The sequence below is a fragment of the Pholis gunnellus genome, assembly GCF_910591455.1.
Source record: "Pholis gunnellus genome assembly, chromosome: 17".
NCBI lineage: Eukaryota > Metazoa > Chordata > Actinopteri > Perciformes > Pholidae > Pholis > Pholis gunnellus.
In genome coordinates, this window is record NC_136544.1 from 6,393,892 (window position 1) to 6,421,809 (window position 27,918).

The following is a 27,918-nucleotide window of genomic DNA, read 5'->3' on the forward strand; positions in this document are numbered from 1 at the left end:
TCATGGTATTTATGCATGTACTAATGTATTTACCAACCCTGGTTGGATGCATGCAAAAACGGTCAAAACAGGTCAGGTCTGAGCTCATTGCAGCCTATAAAAGCAGCATTCGCATCAACAACAACGCTCGGTGCTTCCCAGTGGGCCACAGACAAGAGAGATCTAGGACAACAACTCACAATCCTGCTGACAGCACCCGTGGGTGGGTATGAACACATGCATTGTACTTTGACCTGAATCGAATCAGCAGTGTTTGTGACAGGCCATCATACGTCCTCAGGCCAGCCTGAAACAGACCGTAAAGCATCCGGCCATTGAGGTCGTGTTCAATCAGAGGCACTGGAGATCACTACTTTACAGTGACCGCATCTCGTTTTAATTGCTCTAAGTGGAGCTATTATAGAGCAGGGTGCCCAGCGTTCAGCCCTCAGAGCGATACACGCGCAGCCGTGCTGCATTGTAGAAAAACCGGTGACATCATATTTAAAAAGGAAAATAAATCCTGCAGGGACAATATTTACCTCAGCAGTGATTATTATACTTAAAAACAGTCTGAGTTGAGAAAAACACGCTAAGCTGAAATAAAATGGTAGCTGTTGTTCAGAGCTCACGACTCCATCCTGCTGCTTTACGTACCTCATCTGCTGTTTGATCTGCGCTGGTTTCAATCACAGCATCACTTTAGCTCATCGTCGCAAGTCGACTGCAAACCTTTGAGAGAAGAAAAAGTTAATTGACCGAGCGTTAACATTCAGACGACAGCCACCCACTCATGTTATCACCGTATTATTGCTTGCACCACAGAAACTTGCCTCTTTTTCTAAAGCGGGCAAGTGTCTGCAGCTGTGCGTGAACTGCGCCGAGCTAACGCTAGCTAGCCCTCCTAGCCTGGCGCGAGCTTTGCCGTTGCTTCTCCCCGTAAAGTCTAAACAAAGCAATATATCACGCTCTCAAGACGCGACAGACTCGACTACAACATTAACATGTCGGTGAATGTTTATCTTGCCATTTCCCGTCCAAAGCTGATGGAGACACCGTTCCGTTATTTCCTCCACATCACCATCTGCAGTTCACTGAACCAGCAGCAGCTGCCACCGAAAAACTCCGCTGTTGGCGCATGCGTGGTCACGATTCAGATTTTCCCCGAGTCTCTGCGATTGGACTGCACTGCATGTTGTCGTTACGCAGCAGTAAGAAAACGGTCAGCAAACAAGTTGTGAGCAACGTTATTCATTTTTATTACTTCATAAAATATACACAAATACTGTTGTAAATAAAGTGTGTTAAAGAACTGTACAAGATATCAGTACACAATACATAAAGTGAAATCCCCATCAACTCAACCGCTTTACTACCATTCCCAACCGAAACAGTTACAATGCCACTGGGTCATGTTGGCCTGTACAAAGGTAATTACACACACAGTACACCGCTATTTACACATCCCTGCAATTGCATGTTATTTTTTTTTCTTTTGAATGACATCATCAAGGTTGCTGGAGATTAAAATCCAAAAAGGTGACATCAAACTATTAGCATATCATTGTGCAGAAGGAATATTAAAAGCCCTATGTATTATATGAGGTGGACAACCTTTAGACGGTAAGAACAAAAAGGGACAGGCAAAAAGTAAACCTTGAACACTACTTCTAAGACAATGCAGGAAGATGAAATGAAACCAAAAAAATAGCAGAACGAAGGACAGAAAGTTAAGTCGGACAAATAAAATATATAGTTTAACATAAATAGCAAAGAAGGGGGATAAAACAATATGCATACTAAGACAAAATGAATATTGTATTATTAGCAGGGATTCACTGTATCACTCTCTCTCTCACAAACACACACACACACACACAAAATGGTTGACCCAGCTGGCAAAGGAACAGTGGCCTATTCCACAATTTAGTCCTTTAAATACCTACAATTCTGAACCCAGCCCCAATTTATGTCATTAGTATGCATTTTTCTACTTTACGCCTTAAAACAAATAACCACATTTTGGCTTTACATAAAAATAAAAAAATATTTACAGTGAAGTAAACATAAAATTAAAAAAGAAAAAAATCATTGGATGTCCCATCCCCGTAAGAGTCACCCCCAACAGAGCCTGCCCACTCCCCTATGACCTCCAATAACAAAAAGAATAATTAAAAAAAAGGTAACATTTAGAACTATCATAAAAATTGCAGCCACTATTTGTTAGCCAAAACGGGCAGCTATGGTCTCTGGTGAAATACACGGAGAATTTCCTGAGGCGCTTCCCTCAAGACTTGGAGTGCTTCTTTGCAATATCTATGGTCATTCTTCACCTTACCCACATTAAAACCAAAGAAAACACGCAAGTAAAAACAGGCAAAGTAAGGGGTGGGGGGTGGGGGTGGAGGTTTTGAGGGACAGTAAATCATCACAAGGTGGATGAAGGGCAAGCAAGCACCAATTGCTACTTCACCAGAAATATTACTCTACAACAGCTAAAACGTCACTTACTTATCCTTCTCAAAGCTACCTTTCTATTTGCCCACGGCCCTCCCACCTACCGCTCCCTAAATGTTCCATCTTTTAGCTGTTAGCAAAAAATAACCAAAAGGTAGGAAACTCATAACAAGCTCCAATTTAAGATATCCTCATGAAAGATAAAAAGGTGACATACACTGAAAAGTTGTTTTTCGCTGTGTTGAACTGAAAAAAGACAAATCTTTACTAAGCCTATATCAATCACTAAAGTTGACCGAGAAACATGCGCATGTCCCGGATACCTTTTCGCTTCTTTGATGCCGACTGCTCTTCACATGTGTCTGACAGAAGGTACTGAGGGAAATGTTTTGAGGAGTGGAGCAGGTGTGAGCAACCATGGAGTAAAAATGGTGGAGGACTGTCAGTCGTTTGCCTTTTGCCTCGTGGTGGTCCACGGTTCAGCAAAAAAAAGGGTTCATGACAGAGTGCATGTTGGATACCGCCACGTACTCCCCTGGATCCTTTAAAAGATTCACTGTCCTTTTCCAAAGATCCATGTGTCCATTGGCAATCATCCTTTTCATAAGACAAGGTAAAAACAAAAGGAAAAAAATAAAATCGGAGCGATGAATATACCTTGCAGCCCTGCAACGACAAGAGGAGCGAGAAGTTATTAGAGAGGGAGATGTATTGGTACGTGCTGTATCTCTGCAGTCAGTACGGGAATGAATGAGTGAAATAAGACCTCACCTGTCAGTTTCATGTGCATGCAGAGCCAAAAGAAGTCTACTTCCCCATGTGCTCAAACGGCACGCTGACCTGCAAGAACAAACAGAATGAAGACTCACTCAAGGGAGGAATTATCAGCAGTGGAACCACGTCCATCTCCTAATCGAGGCAACATCACACAGAACCATACATAGAGATACAAATGGACAGTTCCCAGGAGACATTTAGCCATGATGCGGACTGTCGGCCAATGACAACAACACTTGTTCTGACAGCTTTGCTAACTGATTTCATAAGACATCTTCAGTACATGACCATAAGTGTAAAAGTTCTTGACCATAAAACTTGTGGAGTTGATTCTGGTTTCAAAAGTCATCCGCTGGAGCACAGAGTCAACACAACAAATATGTGTTCATTTAAAAATACTCAAGTAGTGCACTGTATGAACAGTCAGCCATGCTACAAGTACTACATTTGTTCAGCGTGTTTTTTAACCGTGTCAAAGAAGTGCTGACTTAGCTCCAGGGTCACTTTCGAGGCTTTAGTTTAGTTTGCTGTTGTTATTGATGAGGATTTTATTGCGCAAAGAGTTCCTGTTATTTTATCACCATCTTACTTGGTATAAATAAATTGCGGGTGGAAGAAGGGCTGGATGGTAGTTCAGTTCACTATTATATTATATTGCAGTGTGTTAACATGGCCGACCAAAAAGGAGCAGACAGCGTTTTCTCACCTGTGATGTGGAAATTCTGGATTGGTCATGACGGGCTGTGAGGTCGGAGGACGAGACGTTGGCAGGAGCTCCACGGTGGAGCCGCATGCTGACCTTCCTCTCCCTCTCTGCGCGAGAAATCGCGCGAGGCGACGTGTTGCCTGAAAAGGATGCATGAAATTGTGAACTGACCACGTGTGACGCAGATATTCAAGAGGAAAACGATTGCGGCGTCAGCATGGCATTGTTCTGTTAAGACGGACAGCAGGAGTTTCAGACCATCTAGTCAATGCAGCAGAAAACTCACCAGACTGCTGGACCCGTGAGGCGGGGTTGGAGATGGCCTGCTCTGGCCCGTTCCTGACTCTGTTGGCAGCTGCAGGGATGGGTCCTGGGGGCAGGCCCCGCGATGCGGGGCCCCTCGGGACTCCTCCGATTCGCTCATCCCTCTCATCTCCCGGCCTCCTCTCCCGTTCCCCATCCTCGGCTGTTCGACTCGCACCCTGAGAGATGAGATCAGCCACGTTAAAACGTTTCCATTAACAAAACGTAGCTTTGAATAGGCCGAGTTATGTTGCAAGCTTTTTGGAGGTGAGGTTTTTGAGCACTGTGATGAAAGGGCTAAATGGCAACATCAATACTTCACTGAGAAAACCTTACGGGGAACTTACAAATTTGAGCATGTTCCAGTCAAAGACATAGTCATAGGAGAAACCCTGGCGGTGGAACAGATTCCTGAAGAGCTGTCGTAGGTAAGAGTAGTCCGGCTTGTCATCAAAACGGAGGGAACGGCAAAAATTCAGGTATGTGGAGAACTCGGCTGTAGGAGAATAAATAAGCAAAACAATGCGTAGAAAATCAGAATACACTCTAACAGCAGGGAAAAATGTGTCTGCTGCTGCAGATCATTTCAGAACGACAGGTGCGTTGCTGCCCCAAATACAGAGGCACCACAGAAATCTCACTTACAAGGGTATCCTTTGCAAAGAACCTCGATGGGTGTGGACATTTTCTTCTCACTGATTCGTTCATACTTCTGCCTCTTGGTCGCGGCCTTGAGGCCCTGCCAGGGGAGGGAGCCCAGGTTGAAGTACATGAGGACGTAGCCGAGAGACTCCAGGTCGTCACGTCTGGACTGCTCTGTTAACAACAGCGGGAGAGTGCATACAAGAGTGAGAAACAGAGGGATCTCAAGCTTAGTGCTTCCGACAAAGGATCATTTGCCACAGTCCTATTTAAAGTTATTAAATAAACTGCCGTCTCGTCGATCAGCTGTGGCTTTGAGGAATTACAACAAGTCACAGCTTATAGTGGCACTTCTGACAGAGGAACTTGTGAAGCCTGTTACTCACACAACACTTGAAAGCAAACAAAATACCTTCCTGAACACTGAAGCACTTACAAGTCAACGTTATCTTACCAAAATACACAGAGATGTTACTCGTTGGGGCTGCAGCTGTTCAGCTAGTAAACTATAACGAGTGTTTAAATGGTTGGCTGTATAAAAATGCTCTGCACTACACTGAAATGACAACAGAGCTGTTTTCCATCCCACACGGCATTCCTTCTTTCTCTCTCTCTTCCTTCACATCCCCTGTATGATCTGATAGCGGGTGTATAAACAAAAAGACGACACACAGAGGAGGCACGTCCACAGGGGAAAAGTGGAAGGACGAGAGGGAATGGGTATGTTGTTTGTGGAATGTAGAGCTAGAATCTGTAGCTTCCTGACTGAAAACAGCAAAAGTAAGAATTCCAGATGCAAAAAGTCAATGGGATTTGAGTGCAATAATGACTAAATCCTACGGGGAAAATGTGGCCCGTAGTACAGTGCATTACACCTCCAGGCTAGTGATGCGTGTCATGTAGAGGGAGATATCACCATTAAGCCAAGTGATGATGAATTACATTTAACATGGTGTATGGAGGCAGCTGTCAAAGTAGAGCGAGGGTGTGACCCGGATGAAGCACAAGTGTAAGCTGAACGCTCCTATCCATACAATGTGAATCATAAGGTAGTGAAGTAGCATCCCGTTTGTTCTTTTTGACTGACATATCTTGCTGCCTTTCTGTTTGCTTTCGTCGGGATTATCCATACTTTCAGACAACCACTCTGCCACGGGAGTAGTACATAGAACGTAAACAAACAGCTCTAACAGGGGCTTTCTAGAAACCTTCGTCACATGAGTCTACATCAGAGCTGCCTGACATCACGCGTGTGGTGACTAAACAGTCAAAAACAAACAGCAGTACCATCTTCTGAAGGATCTAATCTAATGTTCTGCATAAAAAGTAACTAATCTAGCACCAGTTCTTGTTGCCCAACACACACAAACACACACGCACACACAATGTATCTTACCAATTCCCAGATGTGTGTTGATGGAGGCGTAGCGCGCTGTGCCAGTCAGGTTCTTGTTCTCCCTGTAAGGGATGTGCTGGTGTGTGCGGGCATCGCGGTACTTTTTGGCCAGGCCAAAGTCAATGATGTACACCAGGTTACCCTTCTTGCCGAGCCCCATTAGGAAGTTGTCCGGCTTGACGTCACGATGGATGAAATTCTTGGAGTGGATGTACTCGATGCGACTTATCTTAAAAAAAAAAAAAAACACAAGGTGAGACAAAACACTTTGGTTCACAATAAAGGATGCATTGGCCAGCGTCACGGTGGCATGAACTTTTGGTCACCGAGCAGTTGTGGGTGCACTCAACACATCAATAAATTGAGCAAACTAAGGACATAAAGGGAGGTCAGCAGGATATATGAAGGCAGGACAAGGGAAGGTGATGACCCCAGGCTATAAGTGGAGAGTCAAACGCCCTTATGGAGGACTGACACAGCAACCTGGCTGCAAGTTAGAACAAAAGGTGAGAGGAGTAGCGTTTGAACAAGCCACGTATGAAATGAAACATTTAGGCCAGCACAGTCTAAGAAGAGGAGGCCAGAATTATGGAGTACACTGGCTGCACAAGAGTAGTGGAGACCAAACATCTACAATCTTCAAAGAAGCCTTAGGGGAATCATGTGCAATATATACACTGTATATATATATATATATATATATATATATAGATAGAGCGAGAGAGAGAGAGTATGCACCAATAAATAAATTCAAGTAGGTCACGCACATAACCTAATGAGATCATAAATAGTACGCCTCTGCGTTCTACTCGTAAACAGAACTGTTTCACACAGTGGGACCGTTACTGAGGGGGGTTTGTGAAACTGTCCTAATTCTAAACCGCTCGTGAGTAAACATGGAGGGGTTGTGTCATACCATCTGGTCCGCCAAAAGCAGGACAGTCTTTAGGCTGAACTTCCGGGAGCAGAAGTTGAACAGGTCCTCCAGACTGGGACCAAGCAGCTCCATAACCATCACGTTGTAGTCGCCCTCTGCACCACACCACTTTATCGATGGAATACCCACTAGAACAAACACACAGTCAGCACCTGTTTTACTGGCAGTCTGGCACACCTGCAGTTTATAGTATTTTACTCGCCATTATTTGGATCAAATACAGCGTGGATTTAGATTACAATAATTTGAAAAGATAAGAAGAATTTGATAAGGAATGCTTGAAGAAATCTTGCCAAGCCTGTCAAAGCAGCATTGACTCTTTACCTCCTCCTTGCATCATCTTGTAGAACTTGCTTTCAATGTGCAACTGTGGGTGTTTGGTCTTCACACATTCCAGCTTGATGGCGACCTCCTCGCCGGTGGCAATGTTGGCACCTGAGGAGACACACAAAAGTACAACTATCAGGATTGTCATAATGTGGACAGCTTGTTTTTGCACTAATATTATCATAACCGGTAGTTTGACACTTGAATTGAACTACAGCTGTAAGAGCCATTGCAATCGTGCCAGTACCAGGCAAATGATGAATGAATATGAAGGAGAATCAGGTTTGTTGCCAAGATAAGATAAATTAAAAGTACGAAAAGAGAGACTGTCCAAAAACTAATGTGGAAAGACCCTTAACAGAAGAGACACATGGAAAGTTTGACATGGCATGCAAACACAAAAAACAACTTACCAAGGTAAATGTCACCAAAGGAGCCACTCCCTATCTTTCGCCCGAGCCGGTACTTGTTCCCCACTCTCAGCTCCATGTTTGCGAGTTGTCACTGTCGCCAACAGACAAACAGAGAGGATTAGAAGAAGGCTAAGGACACATGACACAGTGCTCGCTCATCTGCGAGGTGACACTTTTCTCTCACACCACTAACTCAAACACATTACAGGATGAGCTACTGTGCAAATCAGCTGAATATAGCGTAGGACATTTCAAATCGACTTCCCCCTGAGAGATAGAGTGAAGATATCATCAAGAGTCAGTCAGCTGCTCACATGATGATCCGGCCAGACACACTGACCATGTGTTTGTGTGAGAACGTAGCCTGGGCAGGGCTAGCTGTTAGCTGTCTGGCCTCCAGAAACCGCCACAAACACACGATTGGATTTATATGTCCGCTGGGAGGGGGAGGTGGTTGCAGTGAGATCAGCATAAAGCAGGGAAGGTAGGAGAAAGAAAAGACAGCAAAAACCGAGGGCTAAATAGAAATGCCGGTTGCAACTTGGAAGAAATGCAACTGCTGCATGAGTGCTAAAACTTGGCAACACGCACGAGGAAATGAAGTGCGTCTTCTGAGCTGACCTGCACGTGACGCTGGAGCAGGATCATCATTTATTTAGTACGCTCTCTACCACGCCACATTGTGCAGCCACTGCAAAAGCAAGACTAAGCTCTCCACTGTTCTGTACGAGCACTGCCAAGGGAGAGAAGGCACGAGTGGCCGCGGAGCGCTGGCTGGCTCTATCTGTGTCAAGGCCCTCAGACAGCTCAGCGCGACGAACTTCAGACAGCAAAGTGCTGCCGAGAACGTATCGATGCAGAGCATCTTTTATCAAAGAGATTTGCTTCCTCAACCACCAATTTGGAAACACTGTGTAAACAAAACTGAACCCTTTATGGCAACAGAGACCTCTCGTTCCAGAGTCAGCACGGCTGAATCTTCAAATAACATAAACGTATAGATTACTCTATATACATACACACATATGTATATAAACGTATGTAAATACATATATCGATATATTGCCTAGTCCTAAAATAGACCATATCATTGTTACAGATTCTTGCCTCAATCCTCATCCCTTAGAGGAATCGTCTCAAACCAACTCAGAAATTGTGAAACAAAGCATTCTCAGAAACCTCAGTTTTGTGGACGTGCCAAATCAAGCTAGCAGAGGAAGAGTCATCAATTCTGCAGGATCAGTCCATTGCATTCCGTCTGCTTTCATCCAGAGCCTCCTTTGTCCCAACATAAATTATCCCAGAAGTTACTTTGCTTGATTGTAAGCACTGCAGACACCAACTCTGTTCTAAAACTACTTAAAAAACGATGACGATAGCTGACTTGGTAATTTTATCTTGAATAATCTGAGCCTTGTTTTAAAAAAAAGAAAAGAAAAAAGGATCAAACTGCATCGCACAGCCCGTGCAAGTAAAAAAAAAAAACCATCAACTGAACCAACATATTGCAAGATGCCCTCGACCTCGTGACCTAGACCTCTCATCTGGCTGATGAGAGGACAAGCTGCCATCGTTGATGTGATGGAGGAAGATAGATTTGGGTTAATAAGAGGGTTGGGTTTCATTACACCAAGAGGGTGTCTCACGTGCTGTAGCCATGGACCGATGGGCGCAACATTAATCACAGGGCTGCACAGTAAGTGCCAATTGATTAATTGCTTGGTACTGGAATGGTGACACACAATTTTAAACTGCAGCATATTAAAGACTGCGTACATGTGGTCGTCACTCGCACAGACACTCATTTGTTTACTCTAAAAACCAGAACAAATTGGTGTTGCAATGGCATGCTTAGTGAGAACTTAGCAGCGAGGTGGAGAATGCATCGTTTGATGCTTTAAAGATTGGCCTGTGTGATGTGAAGCACGTTGCACCTGATAACGCACCGTGTGCTATTACGGTAGTAACGGTCTACAGGACAGTGGACTGTGGTTAAACCATCCATCCTTATGAATCCCAGGTGTGATGACATTTAGCGTGTCTTTACGTGTAATCAGTCAGACCCACTTACGGAGAAAGTGCCAAACACGAAAGCGACTAAAAAGAGAGTAAAGAAGTGCCAGAGACCCAAAGCTAGAGGATTTCACAGTCACGTGAAAAACAGAGCACTGCTACGGGCAGCTGTCACTCCACAATCAGCTCGTGTGTTACCGACTTGACACTGAATGCTTTAACAATAAACAAAGTTACAGTATAATATTTAATAACGGTAATAGAAGATGTCAGACAACGTTGCTCCTTCATGGTTTGAATTTGTCGAGAAGCAAGTCAGTTATGATCTGACGTTACGTTACAACGCTAGAACTGATATCAGCGAACATTTCATAAAAATAAAAATAACAGCTTTGACTTTTTAAAACATTTTGTATAATTTGCAGGCTCTGTGAGTTACGTTAGTAAACATACCAATAGAGGGTATTTAATGTTGCGTGTGTCCGCTGTTAGCTGCTAAGAGGAAGCTAGTGGAAATACGTTAGCCGAACCGTGATACGCAACTGCACCATTATCGTTTGGGGAAATTAAATAAAGCCGTACATGTGTATGCTAACGTTAGATCATACTTCGCCACATTTTGGACCATACTTACAACCGCACCCACTAATGTGCTGTACTAGCTTGTGTAGATAGCCATCCCTACTACTCTCCCCCCCCCCCCCTTCTTCTGTACGCCGTGAATACGAGACTCCGATTCGGCCGAATCAGGCGACCCTTTTCCCCCTTGGTTTCTGCGGTTCCCCGACCCACCACTCACCCGATACTGGGTTCGTCCGAGAGCTGGTTCAGTGGAGGTTCTGATCCGATGGTTGTCAGTCGGACAGGGGCCTGGGCTGCGGAGGATGGGCGCGGATTCTGGCGGCTCTCATACCCCCAGCTCTTAGCTCTGTCGTCGGTTGCACTCCCTGTAGATAGTCCCTGAGAAGCTCCAGCAGCACGGGCGGCCGTCCTCCACTCTGTCTCCCCCTCTCGTTACTTAACGCGCCCGTTCACCACGTCGGTGACGTCATTCACTGTCACTAAAGGGAACCGTCACATCTAACTGCTCCTTCCTCTATAAATGTGACCATTCACTAATTAACCAGTTTATTTATGTTACGTCATTTTGAGTCACAATGCAGTTTGCAAAGTGAATCTGGTCGTTCTGGTTTTCTTTATCAGAAGCAGTGACACACATACATCATCATGCTTTAATGCCAGTAAACAATAATAATAATAAAAGTGTTTTTCCTGTGGTTGAAGTTTATCAGCTGGTAAATACCAATCATCTCTCATATGATGTCCTGGTGATTCAATCACTCAAGGTGGAGGGCTGCAAATCTCCTGAGTGATATCATTTAAGGCAAATACATCTGGAAGTTTATTGTGTTCTACAAATTGTGGTTATGTTTATCTGCACATATTTGAGAACGTTAATGTTGAGGAAATTCTTTCAAACCGGTCTTAAATCAGTGGCCTATAATAAAGTTGAATTATTAGTATGTCCACTTAAGACACTGAAAACCCATAACTGCATGAGAAAAGGTAACTTATTTCATAGTCATCAGCGGCTTACTGTAGGATGACGTGGGTGTTAAATAGGATTGGTTTGTGGATGTAATGAGGCCAACAGATGGACACACTGGCTTGTTTTTCTGTGGACCCGTCTTTCCCTTGATGTCAATTCTTTGTCATACTCATCATGCACCAAACATTTGTTTTTCATAGTGAATGTAATGTGCAGGGCTTCATGTTCACGTGTGCATTATAGCAGAGGAACTGATACGGATTGGAAGTTTCTAACTAGGATTGGTTTAACAGACGGTACTCAACAAAAAAAACATGTACTTTTAACCACTATCCAGAAACCTATATTCATACACAAAAAAAAAATCATCACAAGGACATATTTAGAAGCCAATACTTTCATCTTTATTAATCTTGTTCTCATTTGTTTAAATAAATTTTTCCTTTGTAAAATCTCATAACGAAAACACTGAACAGGAGTGTTAAAGCCTGTCTTAATTTAAAACGAATACACAACAACAGAACATTAAAAACGTACGGTAACTCTTACTCTGCATCTGTAAACAACCCGTCCCACCCCTCCCTCCCACTCCACACAGTTTGATAAGATTTGGCATGTCCATTTACTCAACGCATATGCCTTCAGCTCTTTGTGTCATTAAATGTTCTTTTTTATTATTGCAGGTCGGACAATAAAAAAGACAAGTATGCTAAAAAAAAACCAAAAAAAAAAAACAACTTCAAATGAGAGAGAAAAAATAAGCATTAGTGCCAATATTTCTTAACACACAGTCAGCAGTATACCGAATGCACTCAAAAACATTTTTGTATAGACCTTCTGTAGAGTAAGCAGCCTTGCCCACATTATGACAGGCAGTAACATGCATACACACACATTATCCTCACATTCACACACACACACACACACACGCACGCACAAAAACTGTGGTGGTTTAATCCACTAACTTGGTCTCAATCTCACTCATACTCATGTCCATATAGTGTGTATGACACTGCGCACAGCATCGACACATGGAGAAATGCAACATAGCCTCAAACTGCCAGCAATTTAACATTTATCACTGCAACAGTAACAAACATGTTCAAGAGAGAATAACAGAGAAAGAGTGCGTGAGATACAACAGTAGGAGGTCAGCATTTTGAAAACAGAACAATGAACATTTTTCAATATTTTCACTGTTCAAAAAATTTAAACCATACATACAAACAAACAGGAAAAAAAAACAACTTAACATACACAGTAAGATACAGTTCTGTTTTCAATCAGAGCTGTTTGCATGTGTTTGGATTCGGTCTCCGTTTCTTTTTTTTTTTGAAGGAGACGTGAATACAAACTGCACTTTAACCTCACATCATGTAGTAGTATTAAGTTCTCTTATACGATGAAGGTAATGCTGTTTACAGTGCCCATCTGTCTGAAGGCTTGTCTGTATTTGGTGTGTGCATGTGTATGTAAATCTGTTGAAAAGTCCCCTATTTACTAAGCACATTGCAATCCAGTCAAGTCTTTGAGACCGACTGACTTTTCATTCTTTTTCAGGTTTCAAGTCTAAGCAGTTGAAATCTTCATCTGTGGAAAAAGGCTGTATACACATCTAACAGTCCCTGCATTTGTTTATATAATAGCTTAAGTCTGGCCACGAGAATGTGTGTAAGCATGTCTCACATTTCTGCTTGATGTGTGTGCACATTAATATGCATACCATGTATATGTATGCACATGTGTATATGTGTATTACATTAATATGCATACCATGTAAGTGTGTGTGTGTGTGTGTGTGTGCTATATTAAGTACATATGTATCCCAGTGTATTTTGTATCAGTGTGTCCAAACCTGCACGTACAAATGGAGGGGGCTCATCAGATGGAATCAGCTCCTCCCCCCAGCAGGTCGCCAGGCAACAATGCGGCAGGGCTGTCCATTTGGTGCCTTTCCTCCATTTGCGGTGCTCCCCACAGGCTGCTGCTGGGGTATCCCGCAGCCATGCCCCCCCAGAGCCCAGACCTCCCAGAGTCTACTCCGCCGACACCCCCTCCCTCCCCGGCCCCGTTGGTGCTCCACTGGGAAAATATCCCCAGTCCCGGTCCTTGGGCTGAAGAGGTTTCTGAAGAACCGCCTGTACCATCGAGACTCTGCCAGGCAGAGCCAGAGGACCTCACACTACCTAGAGCCGCTGCTCCACTTTCCCCTCCCCCCCCTCCTCCTCCTCCTCCTCCTCCTCCACCACCACCACCACCATTGCCGTTTCCACCTGAAGTTGTGCCCGCTGCTGCCCGCTCATTCCCAGGGGAGCCACCTCCACTGCTGGCCACAGCCGTGCCGGACCCAGAAGAACCCTGCGTCCCACCGGCTGCTGACCCTCCTGAGCTGGCGCCCTCTGCCCCTCCAGCCTGGGAATGTGCAAAATAGCGAGCAACTTCTTCTTCACTCACAAACTCCGCCAGGATTGTGGTGTTGCCCAGAACACACCTGAGAAGGGTTGACAAGACACGGACGTTTAGATCAACAGTGGCATTTTCATGATAAGTACGTGTGTATCAGCGAGGTTTACAGGTTAACCTACATGTGCAGTGCACCCTGGGCCTTGGCTGCTTCCTGTCGGCTGCTGTAGCGAATCAGAGCACTGCCCTGGGTCAGGCCGAGGTGGAAGGTCAGCAGGGGGCCATGCTGCATGCAGATAGTCCTCAGCGTGGAGCCGTCAATCTACAGGGGAAAAAGAAAACCGTTAAGTGTAAAAGGTGTGTGAGTGACAATACTCAATTATAGGGACAGGGAAAGGTCAGGGAATCTAGGAGGTTATGCAACATTGGTTATGTATATGAAGAGACGTGTATTAATAAATAATGTAGTGATACTGTACACTGGCTTTATCAGTCTGTAATCCTGTCACACTTACAATGAGATATACAAGTTGTGCAAGCCTGTCCACATGAGCACTGAGTTAGTAAATTGATTATTGTAAAAATTAAAAAAAAAATAATAATCTATATTACTAAAACAAAGACTTTGTCTAGACTGCTACGCTTTCCCAGAGCAGTGTCATGCAAAAGTGTCGTTTGTGTAAGCCCTAATTGATTAAATGGCTCATCCAGCTTCACGATCCAATTACAGCTGGGTCACGCATCATTTCGCCTAATTTGCATAAGACGGACTGAAGGGGAATTCAGATGAATGAGCACAGCGGTTTAATGTTGTTGAATTCAGAACCCGACCAATCTGTCTGGGCAGCTGTTTCACTTTTTAAGCCATAAACAAATCTGCTGTGGTTAAGGATTGTAAGAAAAATTTGAATTCTACATAGCTTGAACAGCATTCCCATCTCCTCTTTTCCTCACCCTTCGGCACAATCTTAGTTTACAGACCGCAGATTTACAGCTGGCAACATATATATAACATAATATAACATATTTTCACCTGTCTCAACCTCTGTCTCTCCTTACCTGAGGGGTCAGGTTGCTCAGCAGCAACCAGCAGCTGCTTCTGGAGGCAACGCCATCGCTCCAAGCTGAGCCTAAGAAGAAAAAAAAAAAAGAGAGAAGAGACAAACCGTAATGAAGAGCAGGACAAAACAATTATCAAGGACGTCATAGCTGATGACAAACACAATGAATGCGCTGACGATTACCATATTTACAAAGAGACAACTTTTTTGCTAGGTTTCATAAAACTTTAGTAAGACCTGAGTCATCATATCACTGTCAAGAAGTGCTTCCTCTATACAGTATATAGGTCAGTCATAAGTTGACAAATGGTTATGAAAAAAATCTAAAATCTTTTCCCTGTGAACAGTACCTGGCCCAAATCTTGACTCTTGATTAATCCCGCCCCCACCCCAGCTCCGGGCCAACCGCGGGCCTCCGCTACCCCAAGGGGAAGGCGAGGCCTGCTTCTGATTAGTTAAGCCAGGAGGGGGGCGTGGCAGCTGTGAGCTGTTGCGATTGGTCTTCCATGACTTGTTTTGTCCGATGGGCTCTGGGGGCCAGCTGGGCTTGTACTCCGAGTACTTTCCTGAAGAGGAAATGGGGAGGTGGGAGAAAGGGGGGGAGATTACTTTCGGTAAACAGAAATGGGAGAGTAGAGCACGCAGTACAGCAAACTCCTTTAGCTTCTTTGTGGGATAGACACAACCTGTACACCAGTAAAATATAGTACAGACACAACTGAGCTGATAAGATAAGAAGGAGATTTAAAAAGGAAACAAAGTATCAAATAAAAATCTAACAAATCCAAACATATACCTGTGCTGTGTGCATTGCTGAGGGGGCTGTCTGAGGCACTGTAGGGCCAGGCACCAGGTGAAGGCAGCGAGGTGTTGAGGGAGGGGTTTGGCCCTAGAAAACATTACAACGTTATCTGAAAGAAACACATCCTGTGATAAACAAGACAAGGGCAGCAGAGTACAGCTGGACCGCAGATAGAGCCTGCGGGGAGAACTGTTAACCCTTCGCCCTGAGACTCAGTCAATAAATGGCACTAGAGCACGCTTTCAAGTAAAACCAACAGATATGCTGATTTAAAACATTTGACACATTCAGTCAGATACCTATGTTGTCTCGCAGTAACTGGTGGTCAGAGTCGTTGAGGCTCTGGGGTCCTGGGGAGCCAAGAACACTACCAGGGGTCATGTATGGGTCAGACTCTGGGTCACCACTGCTCTGGATTCCCTTCCAGGGCACACCGGGCTGGAACTCTGTCATCGGAGAACAGAAAACATATCAATAGATTGAAATGATATGCGGTTTTGCTATTTTCTAAACCAAACACCAAATTGTACTACCGTCTCCTCCTCCTCTAATCCTAATTCATGTTCACCTGGAGGCCAGCTGGATGTAGCAGGTTTGTTCCCCATTTTACTCCCAGGGGTCCGGTGCCAGTTGTCTGCGGAACCTTGAGGGGGAATCCCCAAACCATCACTGCCCAGCATTTCATACTGGGAATAAGGGGATCCTCCCCTCCCCTTTATAGCACTGGGTAAAGGGCCTTGGGAAGAGAAGACAGGAGAGGGGAAAAAAAAGTCAAACCTCAATATACCTCAAATCACTTTGATTCGCAGTGGTTCATTCAGATACACTGTGAATGAAGGTGATTACAAATGCAGTTAAGACCAGATTGACAACAGCCCGGGAGGTGTGCGTTCCCCAAGTGTGAATTTTGCCTTTGCAAAAATCCTGTTACGAACCATCTGCTAACCTACCATTCTTGTGGAGGGTTGCGTCAGGGGGAGAAGGAGCTGGGGAGTGTCCCTCCATCATCCATTTGAAGCGGGATTGCTGTCCTCCTGTGTCCTTCATCCCTCCCATCATGGGGCCGAGCTCCAGTCCCGACAGGTTACCACCAGGGGCAAGCCCTGGCAAGAAGAAAAACATAAACATTCATGAGCACATTGCATTCAGCTCGTGTTCAGTTCAATACAGCCCAAGTATCTCTATGACTGCACCAAGACTAAGGCCCGTTAAAAAGGTTACAAAAGGTAACAGGGATGGGCATTTTAAAGCAAAAATATTATTCGATATTTGCAGGAAACTATTCGGACATTCTTCGAAGATCTACGACTACTACCCGGAGCCAGTAAAAACAAGGGGAAATATATATTTTTTAAGACAATAAGACTCCTCGATTTTTATAATTTAATGACTATTCGAAAATCGTGACCCATCCCTTAAAAGGTAACACGTCTGAGCTAACACGAATCAGATGGATTAGTATAGGTTCTTATCGGCTCACCCAGTCAAACAGACACTCCAGCGACAGGGTACCGATGCTATTTCCCTTCGGTACACTTGATCCTAAATCCCTGTTGACTTTCTGACTTCATGTACCCTGAGATAGGTTCTACGATGCTACTTTGGCAGCCTAACAAACACCACTGAAAACATAAAACTTCAAAACCGTACACTGGTTTTATTTATACAGCTGACTGCATCCCCAGTGGAGCTTAACCCACAAACTGTCCGCCTGTTGTACTCACCAGAGTACATCCCTTGCGTTTTGGCATGAATGTCTGATAAGGGCCCCCCCATTCCAGGATGTGTAAGGGGGTCTACCATGGGCTGTTTGGATAGGCCTCCCCCCAGGTGAGAGGGGGACAGTTTAGAGCTCCCTCCTCCTGCTGCTGCTCCTCCAACTCCACCCTGCTGATGCTGCCTCTGCTGCTGCAGAATAGCCATAATCCTCGCCAGCTGAGACGGACAAGATTCAAGAAAATAAATTAAGTCCAGTTTGTGCAGCAGAGGTCCTGGTGATGGTATGGTATATACCATGATCATGCTCACCTGCTGTGGGTCTGGCTGTTGCCTTAGAGGCTGAGGCTGAGGGAACTTCCTCTGGTTCTGCAGGAGCTGTTGCTGCTGCTGTTGCTGTTGCTGCTGTTGTAGGAGGAGCTGACAAGCCTGTGGGTTGGTGGGCAGAAATGGAGATAAACAAAGAATACATTGGCGAGTGCTCACACACACAGACACTGTGGGTGGGTTTATTACAAGTCGCCATGTATTTTAAGATAGTCGATACAGATTAAGCAAAGTCCGACCGTTGTACCAAACACACAACAACGCAGAGCTGCCAATAACGATCATGTTCAATGTTGGATTAATGCGACGATTATTTTCATGATTTATCAATAATCATCTATATATTATCATCTATAAAATGATAATCAGAGTTTCCCCAAAGCCCAAGATGTCCTAAAAATGTCACTCAAAGATATTGAGTTTACTGATAAACAACCAGAAAATAAATCACATTTAAAAGCTGGAATTAGAGAATTTAGATTTTGTTTCTGAAAAAATTACTCGCACCGCTTAAACGAAAAAAGTTGGCGTTTAATTCAACGGTTGAAAACTAATGATTCATCTTTGCAGCTCTACAAAAAAGGAGCTGCAAAAGAAGGAAATATCTATCTCAAAGTGATCAGTACATCAATCAGCTGATCTGACATTTAGTCACGTACCAGATGGAACTGCTGCATGTGCGGGTAAATGTTGCTGAGCATTGCGAGCTGCTGTGGGGAAATCTGATTAGGAGGGAACACTCCTCCACCAACACCGCCGACCCCTCCGACACTTCCAACGCCACTGACACCACTGACACCTCCAACCACTCCACCCACACTGCCACCAGGAGAGGGCATCTGCTTCAGCATAGGACCCGGCACCTGCGTGTCACAGGAATTTCTTTGTATATGGCTGTTGATACGGACACTTGATGGAGTAATATGAGAAACGGGGACAATCCATTCATCTAGCTCCATTCACTCCCGAGTATGAAGGACTATACCACTTTAAAACCCCAGTTAACAGGTTGTTGCACACCATAAAGTCTCTATGACAGGACAGGTGCATGGGATAAAAAACTATTGACCAGGAAGAAAGAATCCCTAACACTGTCCAGTCTTGGTGGAGAGGGCTCTGTACATTAGAAATGTTAAAATACATTTCTCTTGTTTATATCTACACATATATTTATATGTTTCTTGTTTTTGTTTGTCATTGATTTAAATGTTTTTAGTATTGTCACTATAAGGCCATTTTTAAATTTCCTTTCATGTCTTTTTCTACTTTTTGAATACAATACGCTACGTTGTGTAACATGGGTCGGATTTCTTATCTAACGTCCCTATATGGCCTTATTGTGATATCAACCTACTTTTTTATAATATTGGAGAATGTACTGTGCATGTTTACCATTGGAAAAGCTCAGCCTTGTGTTTGTCTTTATATCTGGATAGCTAATTGACCTAAATTTGTATGAAGTGAAGTGCGTAAGGTGTTGCTGGTGTCTGATCGCTCCGATTTGCATCTTTTTCTCCGGTGAGAGCCTTCAGCCTCAGTATGTATCGTGCTGTCTGATATAAATTCACCCGAATGAAGGTCTGAGGAACAAAACCCAGTGATTCTTAGCTTTTGCAAACATAAAAGCGTTCTCCCCTAAATGAAACCAGGGGGTGATTCCTGTATTCTCAAAAAATGTGTCAGGAAAAAAAATGAATAGAACAAAATTTTGGGCGTCAAGTTGCAACAAGTGTGGGCCTGCATTACTGTCTAAGGCCACAACAATTAGACAAACTAATGTGTGATTTTCTGTTTGTTTATCAGACATTTTGTAAAATTGCCAGACAGCATTTACAACAGTTTATATACAGTAAACATGGAATGAATACGATGAAGTAGATTATTTCCTAATGGGGTTAATGGTCTCTTAAAAGTTGACTAAAAGCTAAATGTTATTTATAGCCAGAACCCAAGGTGATCAGGCAGCATTATCGGCAATATTCAATCATCAGTTAAAATGATCACACCAAGATTTTTCTTTGTGTAAAGCAAACATTGGCAGGACTCAGGAGACCCTCATTCAAAGACGGCGTACCTGAGCAGACAGGAACTGATGAGGCACTTGAGCACGTAAACCCTGGGAGGGATTCATTGGATGCATGCCAGGCTGGTGCATCCCTCGAGGCTGAGGCATCCCTCCGCCACCGCCAACAAACACCCCATGGCCACCCATCTGGAGTACAGTGGAAACAACCATACCAATGCATTTGTAATGCAACAAGTGATACGTTTTCTCATATCATAGTGCTTTCTTCACTCGGGTCCTCAAGTTGGCACAACTCAGCCATATAGCAGATAATAAAGGTGAAATAATACAAAATGGTAGCTAACTTTGAAAATAGAAGTTCTGTAAACACTAGTTGGCACAAGAGACTCGTACCTTTTCACCGTAGGGCCCCATTTCAACAGGGCCCATGTCTTTGGAACTAGGCATGCGGTAACCTCCTCCACCTCTTCCTCCCCTCCGCATCTCTCCGTTATAGTCAGTTATTCCTCTCTTGTCTCCTTCCATCTTTTTGTCAAGACTTGGGTCATCACCCTAAAAAACAACAAAGTCATGACCAGACTCGTTCACAGGACACCACTGATAACATGTTGTACCCAAAGCGTAGTGCCCACGTCAAACACATTTGCTGTTTCCAATAGCTAGAGTTATTAAGATCATATTTTAGTGAATTAACATCTTACCAAAAGACCCATGTTTGAAAACTGGCGCGACACTGGGTTCATCCAGCTGTCCCCTCCTCCACTCTTTAGGACAGAAATTCAAACATTACCCTCAGCAAAAAATAAATATCGAGAAAAGTTACGAAATAAAATGAGGGCTTTGTGTTAATGCAACAAACCCAAAGTGGCCATGCAAACTCTCGTGTGTCCTTGAACCTCTAATTTTGCCTACCTTGATGTTGCCTCTCTTTCCTCCGTGAGTCTGACCCCAGCCTCCGGAGTTGAAGGAGGAGCTGTTTCCCTGCGACACAGAGTTGTTCCAGACCCCTCCGCTGCCATCATCTTCCTCGTCCCAGCTGGGGTGACGGGAGGCTGCGACAGAGCTCTCTCCCTTCCCACCCCAGCTCTCCATTGATTTGGTGCCTGCTGGAAAATCAAAACAGATGGTTAATAAAGCGGCCATGTAATTTCTCTAGATGTCCTCTGTTTTTAACTTGCGCTTTGAAAATGCTGAACCCTTTTAAATTGAGAGATGTGTAATGATGCTTGATTTGAGCACCACGTCTAAAAAGACAATGAGCATAAATAACTCTGAAGTCATATCGCAATATTTTTAAATTACACACATTTTGTTTCTCTTACCAGATTTGCCAGAGTTGGGTGAAGGGTTCCCCCAGCCAGAAGCTTTGCCGGGCTCCTCTTGATCACCCCAACCTGTTGATGCTTCGGACGACTGGCCCCAAGTAGTCGTACCATTATCCACAGATTGCGCACCTCTTTCCCACATGCCTGGACATGGAGATTGATGGCAGAGTAAAGAAAATGTGCAGTACATTAACACTTCAAATACTGATCTAGTTTGGTTGTGGTTTGCCAAACGCACACTTCTTTGCCATGGTACAACTTCTACTTACCCACTGGAGCATTGCCAGGGTTTGTGTCCCTGCTGTGCTGCATGCCCTGCTGCCTTCTAGGTGGTTGTTGGATGGATGGTGGTGGTGGTGGTGGTGGGGCCTGCTGACCATGGCTTTGGCCAGGCGTAGCACTCTTTTTGTCCCACAAATTCACATTCTTGCTTTTGAAGCGGGTTGGGTCTCCCCAGGCTGAAGTGCCATCGTCGATTTCCATTTTGCGACTGATGGACTGAGGGGAGGGTTCTTCCCAGCCACTGGGCTCCAGGGAGTCGCCCCCGCCCCCAGAGATTTGGGGGATTGGGCCGGAGCTCCAGCCCGGGCTTTGGTTCTGATTCTTGGATGGTGGACCTCCACCTCCACCTCCACCTCCACCTCCGACATTAGACCGGCTGTTCCACCCTCCTTGAATGGGACCTCCTTGTGGCTGCTGGCCCTGTGATTGGTGCTGCTGTTGATTTGGGGCTTTCATTGGTGCCACTTGGCTGTTTGGTATCGGTGCTGCTGCTGCTGTGTGGGGCTTTGAACTCCCCCAGTCCTGGTGGGGTTTGCCTCCACCCACATCTCCCCCTCCCCAACCTCCTCGCTGAGCTCCCCCTTCCTCCAAATGACCCCAGGAAGATCCCTTCTCATCAGAGTTGCTTCCACCTCTGCTTCGCCCATCTCCACAACCACCTCCAGGTACAGAGTCCCTCTGTCCCCTGTCTCCTCCCCAACCACCTGCCTCTCCTCTCCCAGTCCCCTTCCATCCCCCTGTCCCTTTATCCTCTGGACCATCTGCCCACCCACTACCCTGTTCTCCAAATTCTCTCCAGTTTCCTCCTCCTCCCCTTCCTCTTCCTCCTCCTCCTCCTCCTCCTCCTCTGTGATCACCCCATTTTTTTTCTTCAGTCCCCCATCCTTTGCCCTGGTTTTCGGGTGGGAGATCACCCCAGCCTCCAGCTGCCTTGCCCTGGTTGCCCTCTATATCTTCTTCTGGCTTTCCTGGCTTCCTTATAGTGCTACCGTGCACGTGAGGACCACAGGTGGACTGTGTAGTACCACCATCCCAGCCATCCCTCGCTGTAACAGGGCCAGAGTTCAGGTTGGTCGTGTGACTGCCAACAGATGGATCATTAGTTATTGAAGTGGTGTTAGATGGGTACCCAGGGCCGCGACTAGTGGTAGTGTTCATGGTTGCTGATGAGAATGCAGAGGAAGATGAAGTGCTTCTGTCATTTCGGTTTCTTACTCCTGTTGTGGTAGCCAGGTCCCAGGCCACATTCTGTCGAATCTGGGTCTGCCCCCAGCCCGTGTTAGAGAGAACCCGGGGGTCTAGGTCAGATCGATTGAGCATGCCGAGTAAGGCCACCTCAGCATTGGAGGTCTGGTCGGGACTTTTGTTTACAGACGAGGCGCTCTCCTGCTTATATCCATTATCACTCCCTCCTCCACCACTCCCAGCTGTGGACCCTCCTCCGCTAGAGGACGGAGGTGCGCCACCTGCAGTGCCTCCACCCTGCCCTCCTCCCCACTCCCCAACTGTCCCGTCCCCACCTTCCGTCCCTTTCTGATTGTCCCAAGCTTTTGTCATAGTGTCAAACTTTGGTGAGGCAGAGTCCTGCAAAACGCTGCCGCCAATACCTCCACTGCCTCCACTACTGCTGCTGTTGCTGCTGCTCCCATCTCCTCCTCTTCCACTTCCTATTGCTAAGTTACTCGAACTTACAGCTCCCGCTGTGCCGCCCCACTCTGCTTCTGTACTGCCTCCTTCCCACGCTCCCTGAGATACCACTGGGGTATTTGAGCTACCATCATTTCCCCTACCCCACCCTGCCTTGTCACCCTGGCCTCCAAAGCCCCACACACTCCCTTCCTGCCCCTGAGCTCCAGTCCCTCCTCCACCCCACCCATCTGCCTGTGAGGCACCCGTGGACAGGTCAGAGGACACTGGAGGCATGGATCTCCAAGAAGAGGAGGCAGCAGAGGAGGAAGACGAAGAGCCAGAAAGACTACCACTCCCTTCTCCATCAACACTAGCTGGCCCACAGCCCCCCTCATCGCCACCTTCTTGATTTGGTCCTGCTCCTCTTGCTCCCCCGCCTGAACCCAACTCTGGTCCTAGGTTTCCAAAGTGCTGCTGTTCTCCACTCCGTGCTCCCACAGCCGCCTCAGTGTGCTGCTGATGGAGACCAGTTTGATTCACAGATGAAAGAGAGTGAGTGGTGATGAGCGTAGTGCTGGCAGAGAACGAGGAAGCTGAAGTAATGGACGAGTGTAGTGGAAGGCCGTCGCTAGCCGGAGATGATGTCCCACCCTGCACCAGGGCAGGCCAGGCGGAGGGGTTCACGTTGGGGTTGAAATTGGCACCAGGGACACTGCTGCTGCTGCTGCCACCCACAGGGCTCTCCTGAGGCCCAGGAAGAAGACGGGAGACTTTGGAATTGTAAAATGCTGCTGATCCCGGCCCTGCCTCCACCTGAGAGGGGGTGGAAGAGCCCCACACACCACCACTCGACTGAACACATTCATTAAGCGAGGAAGAGGAGGAAAGAGGAGAAGAACGAGGCGAGGAAGGATTGTCCATGTTCCCTGCTCCACCTCCTACTGCTGCTGCTCCTCCCTTCTGCTGGATGTTTCTCTCACTCCATGAGGCACTACTGTAGTTGTTGTTACCAGGGCAGTCTTGCTCCTGCACCCCTCCTCCTCCTCCAGCCCGGTCAGAACTCAATTTGGCCCCTCCGAGGATGCTAGGCCAATCCCCCAGGTCCGTCCCATCAACAATCACCTTCCCGCAGCCCTGAGAAGAGGACTGGCTGCCAGAGCCTGCCCCCCATGTGGAATTTGCATAAGTTGAAGTAGTAGAAGAAGACGACAGAGCAGCAACACATAATGACGATGAGGAGGAGTTGGGGGGTGAGGCGGACGATGAACCCAGGTTGGAATCTATATAGACAAAAATTAGGTAAGTCATTGACAATACTAACGAATGACAGTCGCGTTTCTAACGTATATGGTTTTAAGGGTTGCGCAACGAAATGCAGTTTGTAGTTGTTTGTAGCTGCAGCAGTCAGTGAACTACATATCAAAGTTGATCATCTGTATTTTGTTACAAGACATTAACCCACCTGTGCCTCCAGCTGTGTTTGCATTGGGGTCATCTGCTGCTTGTGAGGAAAGCGATGGGGCGGCTTCCCAGCCACTGCCTCCACCAACTCCTCCCGCACCCCCTTCCCCTGCGCCTCCCCCCAGCAGCATGGAGGACAGCGGTGGCTGGCCCCTCTTCAGTAGGACTTTTTGATCCTGCTGGCAGCGAAATCTTGGTGGAACCTCTCTGGACATGTATCGCTGCTGCTGGGAGGTCTGGCTTGCAGAGGGGGAGGAGGAGGGCTGTCCGTTGGCCACAGCAGTCCGCTGCTTTGCATTGTTCCCGCCACCAGGAGGAACTTGTGCAGAAACCCCGGTTGCAGCAGGACTGGGGGATGAGGGGGCAACAGGGCCAGGGCTGGGGGACACTGAGCCTGGGGTGGCGAGCGGCTGGGAACAGGAGGGCTTGGCTGATTCTGGCACTAAAAACACATTTAAAGAAAAGGTGTGAACCGCTGGTAGACTTAAGTACGGTGAGAAGAGAAAGACAGTTTGGGTATGTTTCTGAGCCACAGCTACGTTAAGCTTCTCTATAGCTTTAAAAAGTTTAAGAAAATACATCTAAAGTGTGAGCATAATTGTGAAGAACCCACTGTCATCACAATACATTCAAGTTGTCATTAGAACCGGGCACTGCCGATTAAAGCATATCTAACAACAAGGCATAGAAATCATGCTACTGACATGATAATATGGAATAGTGAGTGATAAAAGTAAGACATGTCAGATGATGAAGGGAAAAAAAGGGAAAGAAAAGAAAAAACATACCTTTGATTTTCTGTTCTGGCACCTACAACAGAAAGAATAATGTAGAAGAGAAAAGAAATTGTAACTTACGACTGAGAAAATGGACTAGCAAGGCACTATTAAGCAAACATTAAGAATATGGCATTGACTATTCATTTTACAATTTCCAAACATGACAAAATATAAGCTACCTAATAAAATATTCCAATTCAACCAAAACAATTCTGGCAGAGTAACTGGTAATGATGAGAAAGCACAAATTCCCCCCCAGGTTATCTGCAAAGGTGGACATGTTTACCTTCTGAGAGGTTTCCCTTTTCTTTTTATCTTCTTTCTTCTTTTTCTTGTCTTCCATGAACTACTGCTCCCTTTCCTGATTCTCCTGTCTGTGAAGAGTCATGTACACATTCAATTATTCATGTTACATCTCAAGGCACACTGAAAGTAATTTAATCCTCACTAAAGCACACTTTTTCACACACACAGACTTTGACTGAAAATGGATAATGCGTATTACACCAGATCCCTGCAGAGTATTCTACGACACAGTCAACGCAGTAAGGACAGTAAAGTTAACCTGTCAAGACAGCTTGACAACAGCCCTTGGAAGCCTAGCTTCTCATTGCATAATTCATTAACCAGCAAACCATTGCAATTCCAACTAACAGACAACACCGGCAGCAGCCAAACAAACGACTTCAAACATCTCTATAAAAGTCAAGTTCTTCTACATCACTGTAGAGACTGTAATGGCAGCACGATCCACAGGACACTAGCTTCAATGTGAGTAAAGTTACGTGACTTGATCTGTCCAGTGTTATGAAGACATGCTGTCCCTGACTTCACACTTGCTTCACACCCTACCAAAAGTAAACATCTGTATTATGAAAATATACAACTCATACCTAAGTCATGTGAGACTTATTTAGTGGAAAAGCAAAACATACCACGGAAGGCTGGGTAAAAAAAACCCGATTTTATCTGGAAATGTAAAGGCATCTCAGATAGAGAGCTGTAAATACGACTGGGCCCAGTGTTTCGGTTAGCTAAGCTGCACATAATTAGCATCATGTCACACAGCGCTAATGTAAGCTAACTGCACAACGAATGGCTTTAACCCTTCACTGTATCGTTTATAATTCAATCAGCTGGCGTGTCCGTTAATAATCAGTATATGTAACGTATGGGAACCCCTACAAGGCAATTGTTAGACGCAAACAGTCGTGGAAATAACAGGCCAGCGAGGAATGGCTGTGCAGCTACTAGAGACCACAAGAAGAGCTTCACTCGGCCGAGCAATTAGCTAATGCTAGTGGACTCTAAAGCAGCTGGTGAGCACCGTGTCGTGACCTAAAGAGCAGGGGACTGACTAACTGTCGTATCCGCGCGACGAAACTAACCTCTAACGTTACGCACTTGGCTGCAGAGAACAGGCACGTCACATTAGCTAACGGTAGTCCCCTTTATTATCAAAAACAGTGCATTTCATTTGCACAACTTTAATGTTATAATTCGTAACTTTACAATGGGAACGCAACACTTCTGACAAGTCGTTGGTCGGACTGCTAGCTAGCTGGTTCATCAGCAGTAACGGTCGACAGGGCCAAATTAAAACGACGAACTTCGGTGACGTTTCGTCAGCATAGCGCGTAACAAGCGAAGCTCTTCTAAAATAGAGAAACTCAAATGTTGTAGGCGGTGCAGAGGAGGAAATAACTAGCGTTATTAACGAGCACATACATTATGGAAGCAACCAAAGCCCATGACGTTGAATACTCACCTCGGGAATCACATAGGACATAAAGTGCTTCTGTGCAAAAATTCTTGCAGACCTACCGCTAGCAGGCTAGCAAGGTGGCTAGCCTAGCGAGCTAGTTCTTCGAGGCTTTCGAGGCTAAATTGAATAAGAAATGACATCACCGAAAGGCGAAATGTTAATCGTAGAAAAAAATGAGGAAAGGCGACTATCCTTTTCGAGCGACTATAGTTTCTCAAGGTGTAAACAAACCACGCACAACCCCTTGATGACTGTCAGACGCTGTATGATCGGTTAGTTTACTATCGGCCATTTTGCTTCTGTGTGGAGGTTTAGCCAGCATATGATATCACCAGGGCTGGTTGTTGATCAGAGAAGGGAGGAGGAGCGGGGCGAGTACCGACACCGCCCACCAGGGGGCGGATTATCACTGGAAACATGACGTCATACACGCTGAGCACCAATAAGTATAAAAATGGCTCACAAGTCTGTGAATAAATTACCTGCGTAACACTGTAACTGACCGTATAACTGATTGCTTCTCTGCTATGTTTTAGCTATCTATTCCCTGTATGAACAATTATAATTGTGCGCACTATACTGGTTTTAATTTGTGAGAAGTACTGTTATGTATTTGTATTTTTCATAACGAACATTTGAAAATAATATTTTGATTGTCCAAACTGTTTTTTAACCGTTTACAAGACTTTGTTTGTAAACTAGTTTTATACTTTGCCTCAGTGACACAGAGTTTTACACAATATATAGTCAATATATAGTCTAGTCTAGTTGAGTGGAATTGCTTTTGTATAACTTGGTATACGTTATGTGTTTCAGATTATTAGTCGTCTATAATTTCTTAAC

The 27,918-nt window shown here is 45.3% G+C and overlaps 2 protein-coding genes across 4 annotated transcripts; both read right to left on the reverse strand.

Annotated features, from left to right (window-relative positions):
- Positions 1-1,425: 1,425 nt before the first annotated feature.
- On the reverse strand, positions 1,426-10,971 carry LOC306710003 (casein kinase I). Its single transcript, XM_079178366.1, has 11 exons — positions 10,750-10,971; positions 7,938-8,028; positions 7,522-7,632; positions 7,177-7,325; positions 6,261-6,489; positions 4,868-5,038; positions 4,570-4,718; positions 4,206-4,401; positions 3,920-4,059; positions 3,208-3,276; positions 1,426-3,102 (listed from the first exon to the last, which is right to left on the reverse strand). The coding sequence occupies exons 2-10, from the start codon at positions 8,011-8,013 to the stop codon at positions 3,244-3,246; spliced, it is 1,254 nt and encodes a 417-aa protein (XP_079034492.1). The 5' UTR covers positions 8,014-8,028; positions 10,750-10,971; the 3' UTR covers positions 1,426-3,102; positions 3,208-3,243.
- Positions 10,972-11,892: 921 nt separating this feature from the next.
- On the reverse strand, positions 11,893-27,357 carry LOC306709996 (trinucleotide repeat-containing gene 6B protein-like). Of its 3 annotated transcripts, XM_079178356.1 has the most exons (21): positions 27,079-27,357; positions 25,597-25,684; positions 25,320-25,341; positions 24,533-24,973; positions 21,429-24,350; positions 21,157-21,303; positions 20,747-20,940; positions 20,536-20,598; positions 20,228-20,386; positions 19,883-20,020; positions 18,468-18,671; positions 17,794-17,910; positions 17,490-17,700; positions 16,716-16,868; positions 16,334-16,501; positions 16,065-16,211; positions 15,760-15,852; positions 15,314-15,529; positions 14,962-15,032; positions 14,085-14,224; positions 11,893-13,990 (listed from the first exon to the last, which is right to left on the reverse strand). In XM_079178356.1, exons 2-21 carry the CDS (start codon positions 25,651-25,653, stop codon positions 13,381-13,383), a joined length of 6,273 nt encoding a protein of 2,090 aa, XP_079034482.1. In that variant the 5' UTR covers positions 25,654-25,684; positions 27,079-27,357; the 3' UTR covers positions 11,893-13,380. The 3 variants fall into 3 exon arrangements, with proteins under 3 accessions (XP_079034482.1, XP_079034484.1, XP_079034483.1); XM_079178358.1 differs by lacking the exon at positions 18,468-18,671; XM_079178357.1 differs by lacking the exon at positions 27,079-27,357 and having other exon boundaries at positions 25,597-25,743.
- Between the last annotated feature and the right edge of the window lie 561 nt (positions 27,358-27,918).

Excerpts from the sequence above, each read along its gene's own strand:
- LOC306710003 (XM_079178366.1), bottom strand. The coding sequence starts at position 8,013 with ATGGAGCTGAGAGTGGGGAACAAGTACCGGCTCGGGCGAAAGATAGGG. Across the intron at positions 6,490-7,176 it reads TGCTTTTGGCGGACCAGATG|ATAAGTCGCATCGAGTACAT; the intron begins GTATGACACAAC and ends TTTTTTTTTAAG. Across the intron at positions 4,719-4,867 it reads TCTTTGCAAAGGATACCCTT|CCGAGTTCTCCACATACCTG; the intron begins GTAAGTGAGATT and ends ATTCTCCTACAG.
- LOC306709996 (XM_079178356.1), bottom strand. The coding sequence starts at position 25,653 with ATGGAAGACAAGAAAAAGAAGAAAGAAGATAAAAAGAAAAGGGAAACC. Across the intron at positions 25,342-25,596 it reads AAAGGGAAACCTCTCAGAAG|GTGCCAGAACAGAAAATCAA; the intron begins GTAAACATGTCC and ends TTTCTGTTGTAG. Across the intron at positions 18,672-19,882 it reads ATCAGTTCCTGTCTGCTCAG|GTGCCGGGTCCTATGCTGAA; the intron begins GTACGCCGTCTT and ends TGTGACACGCAG.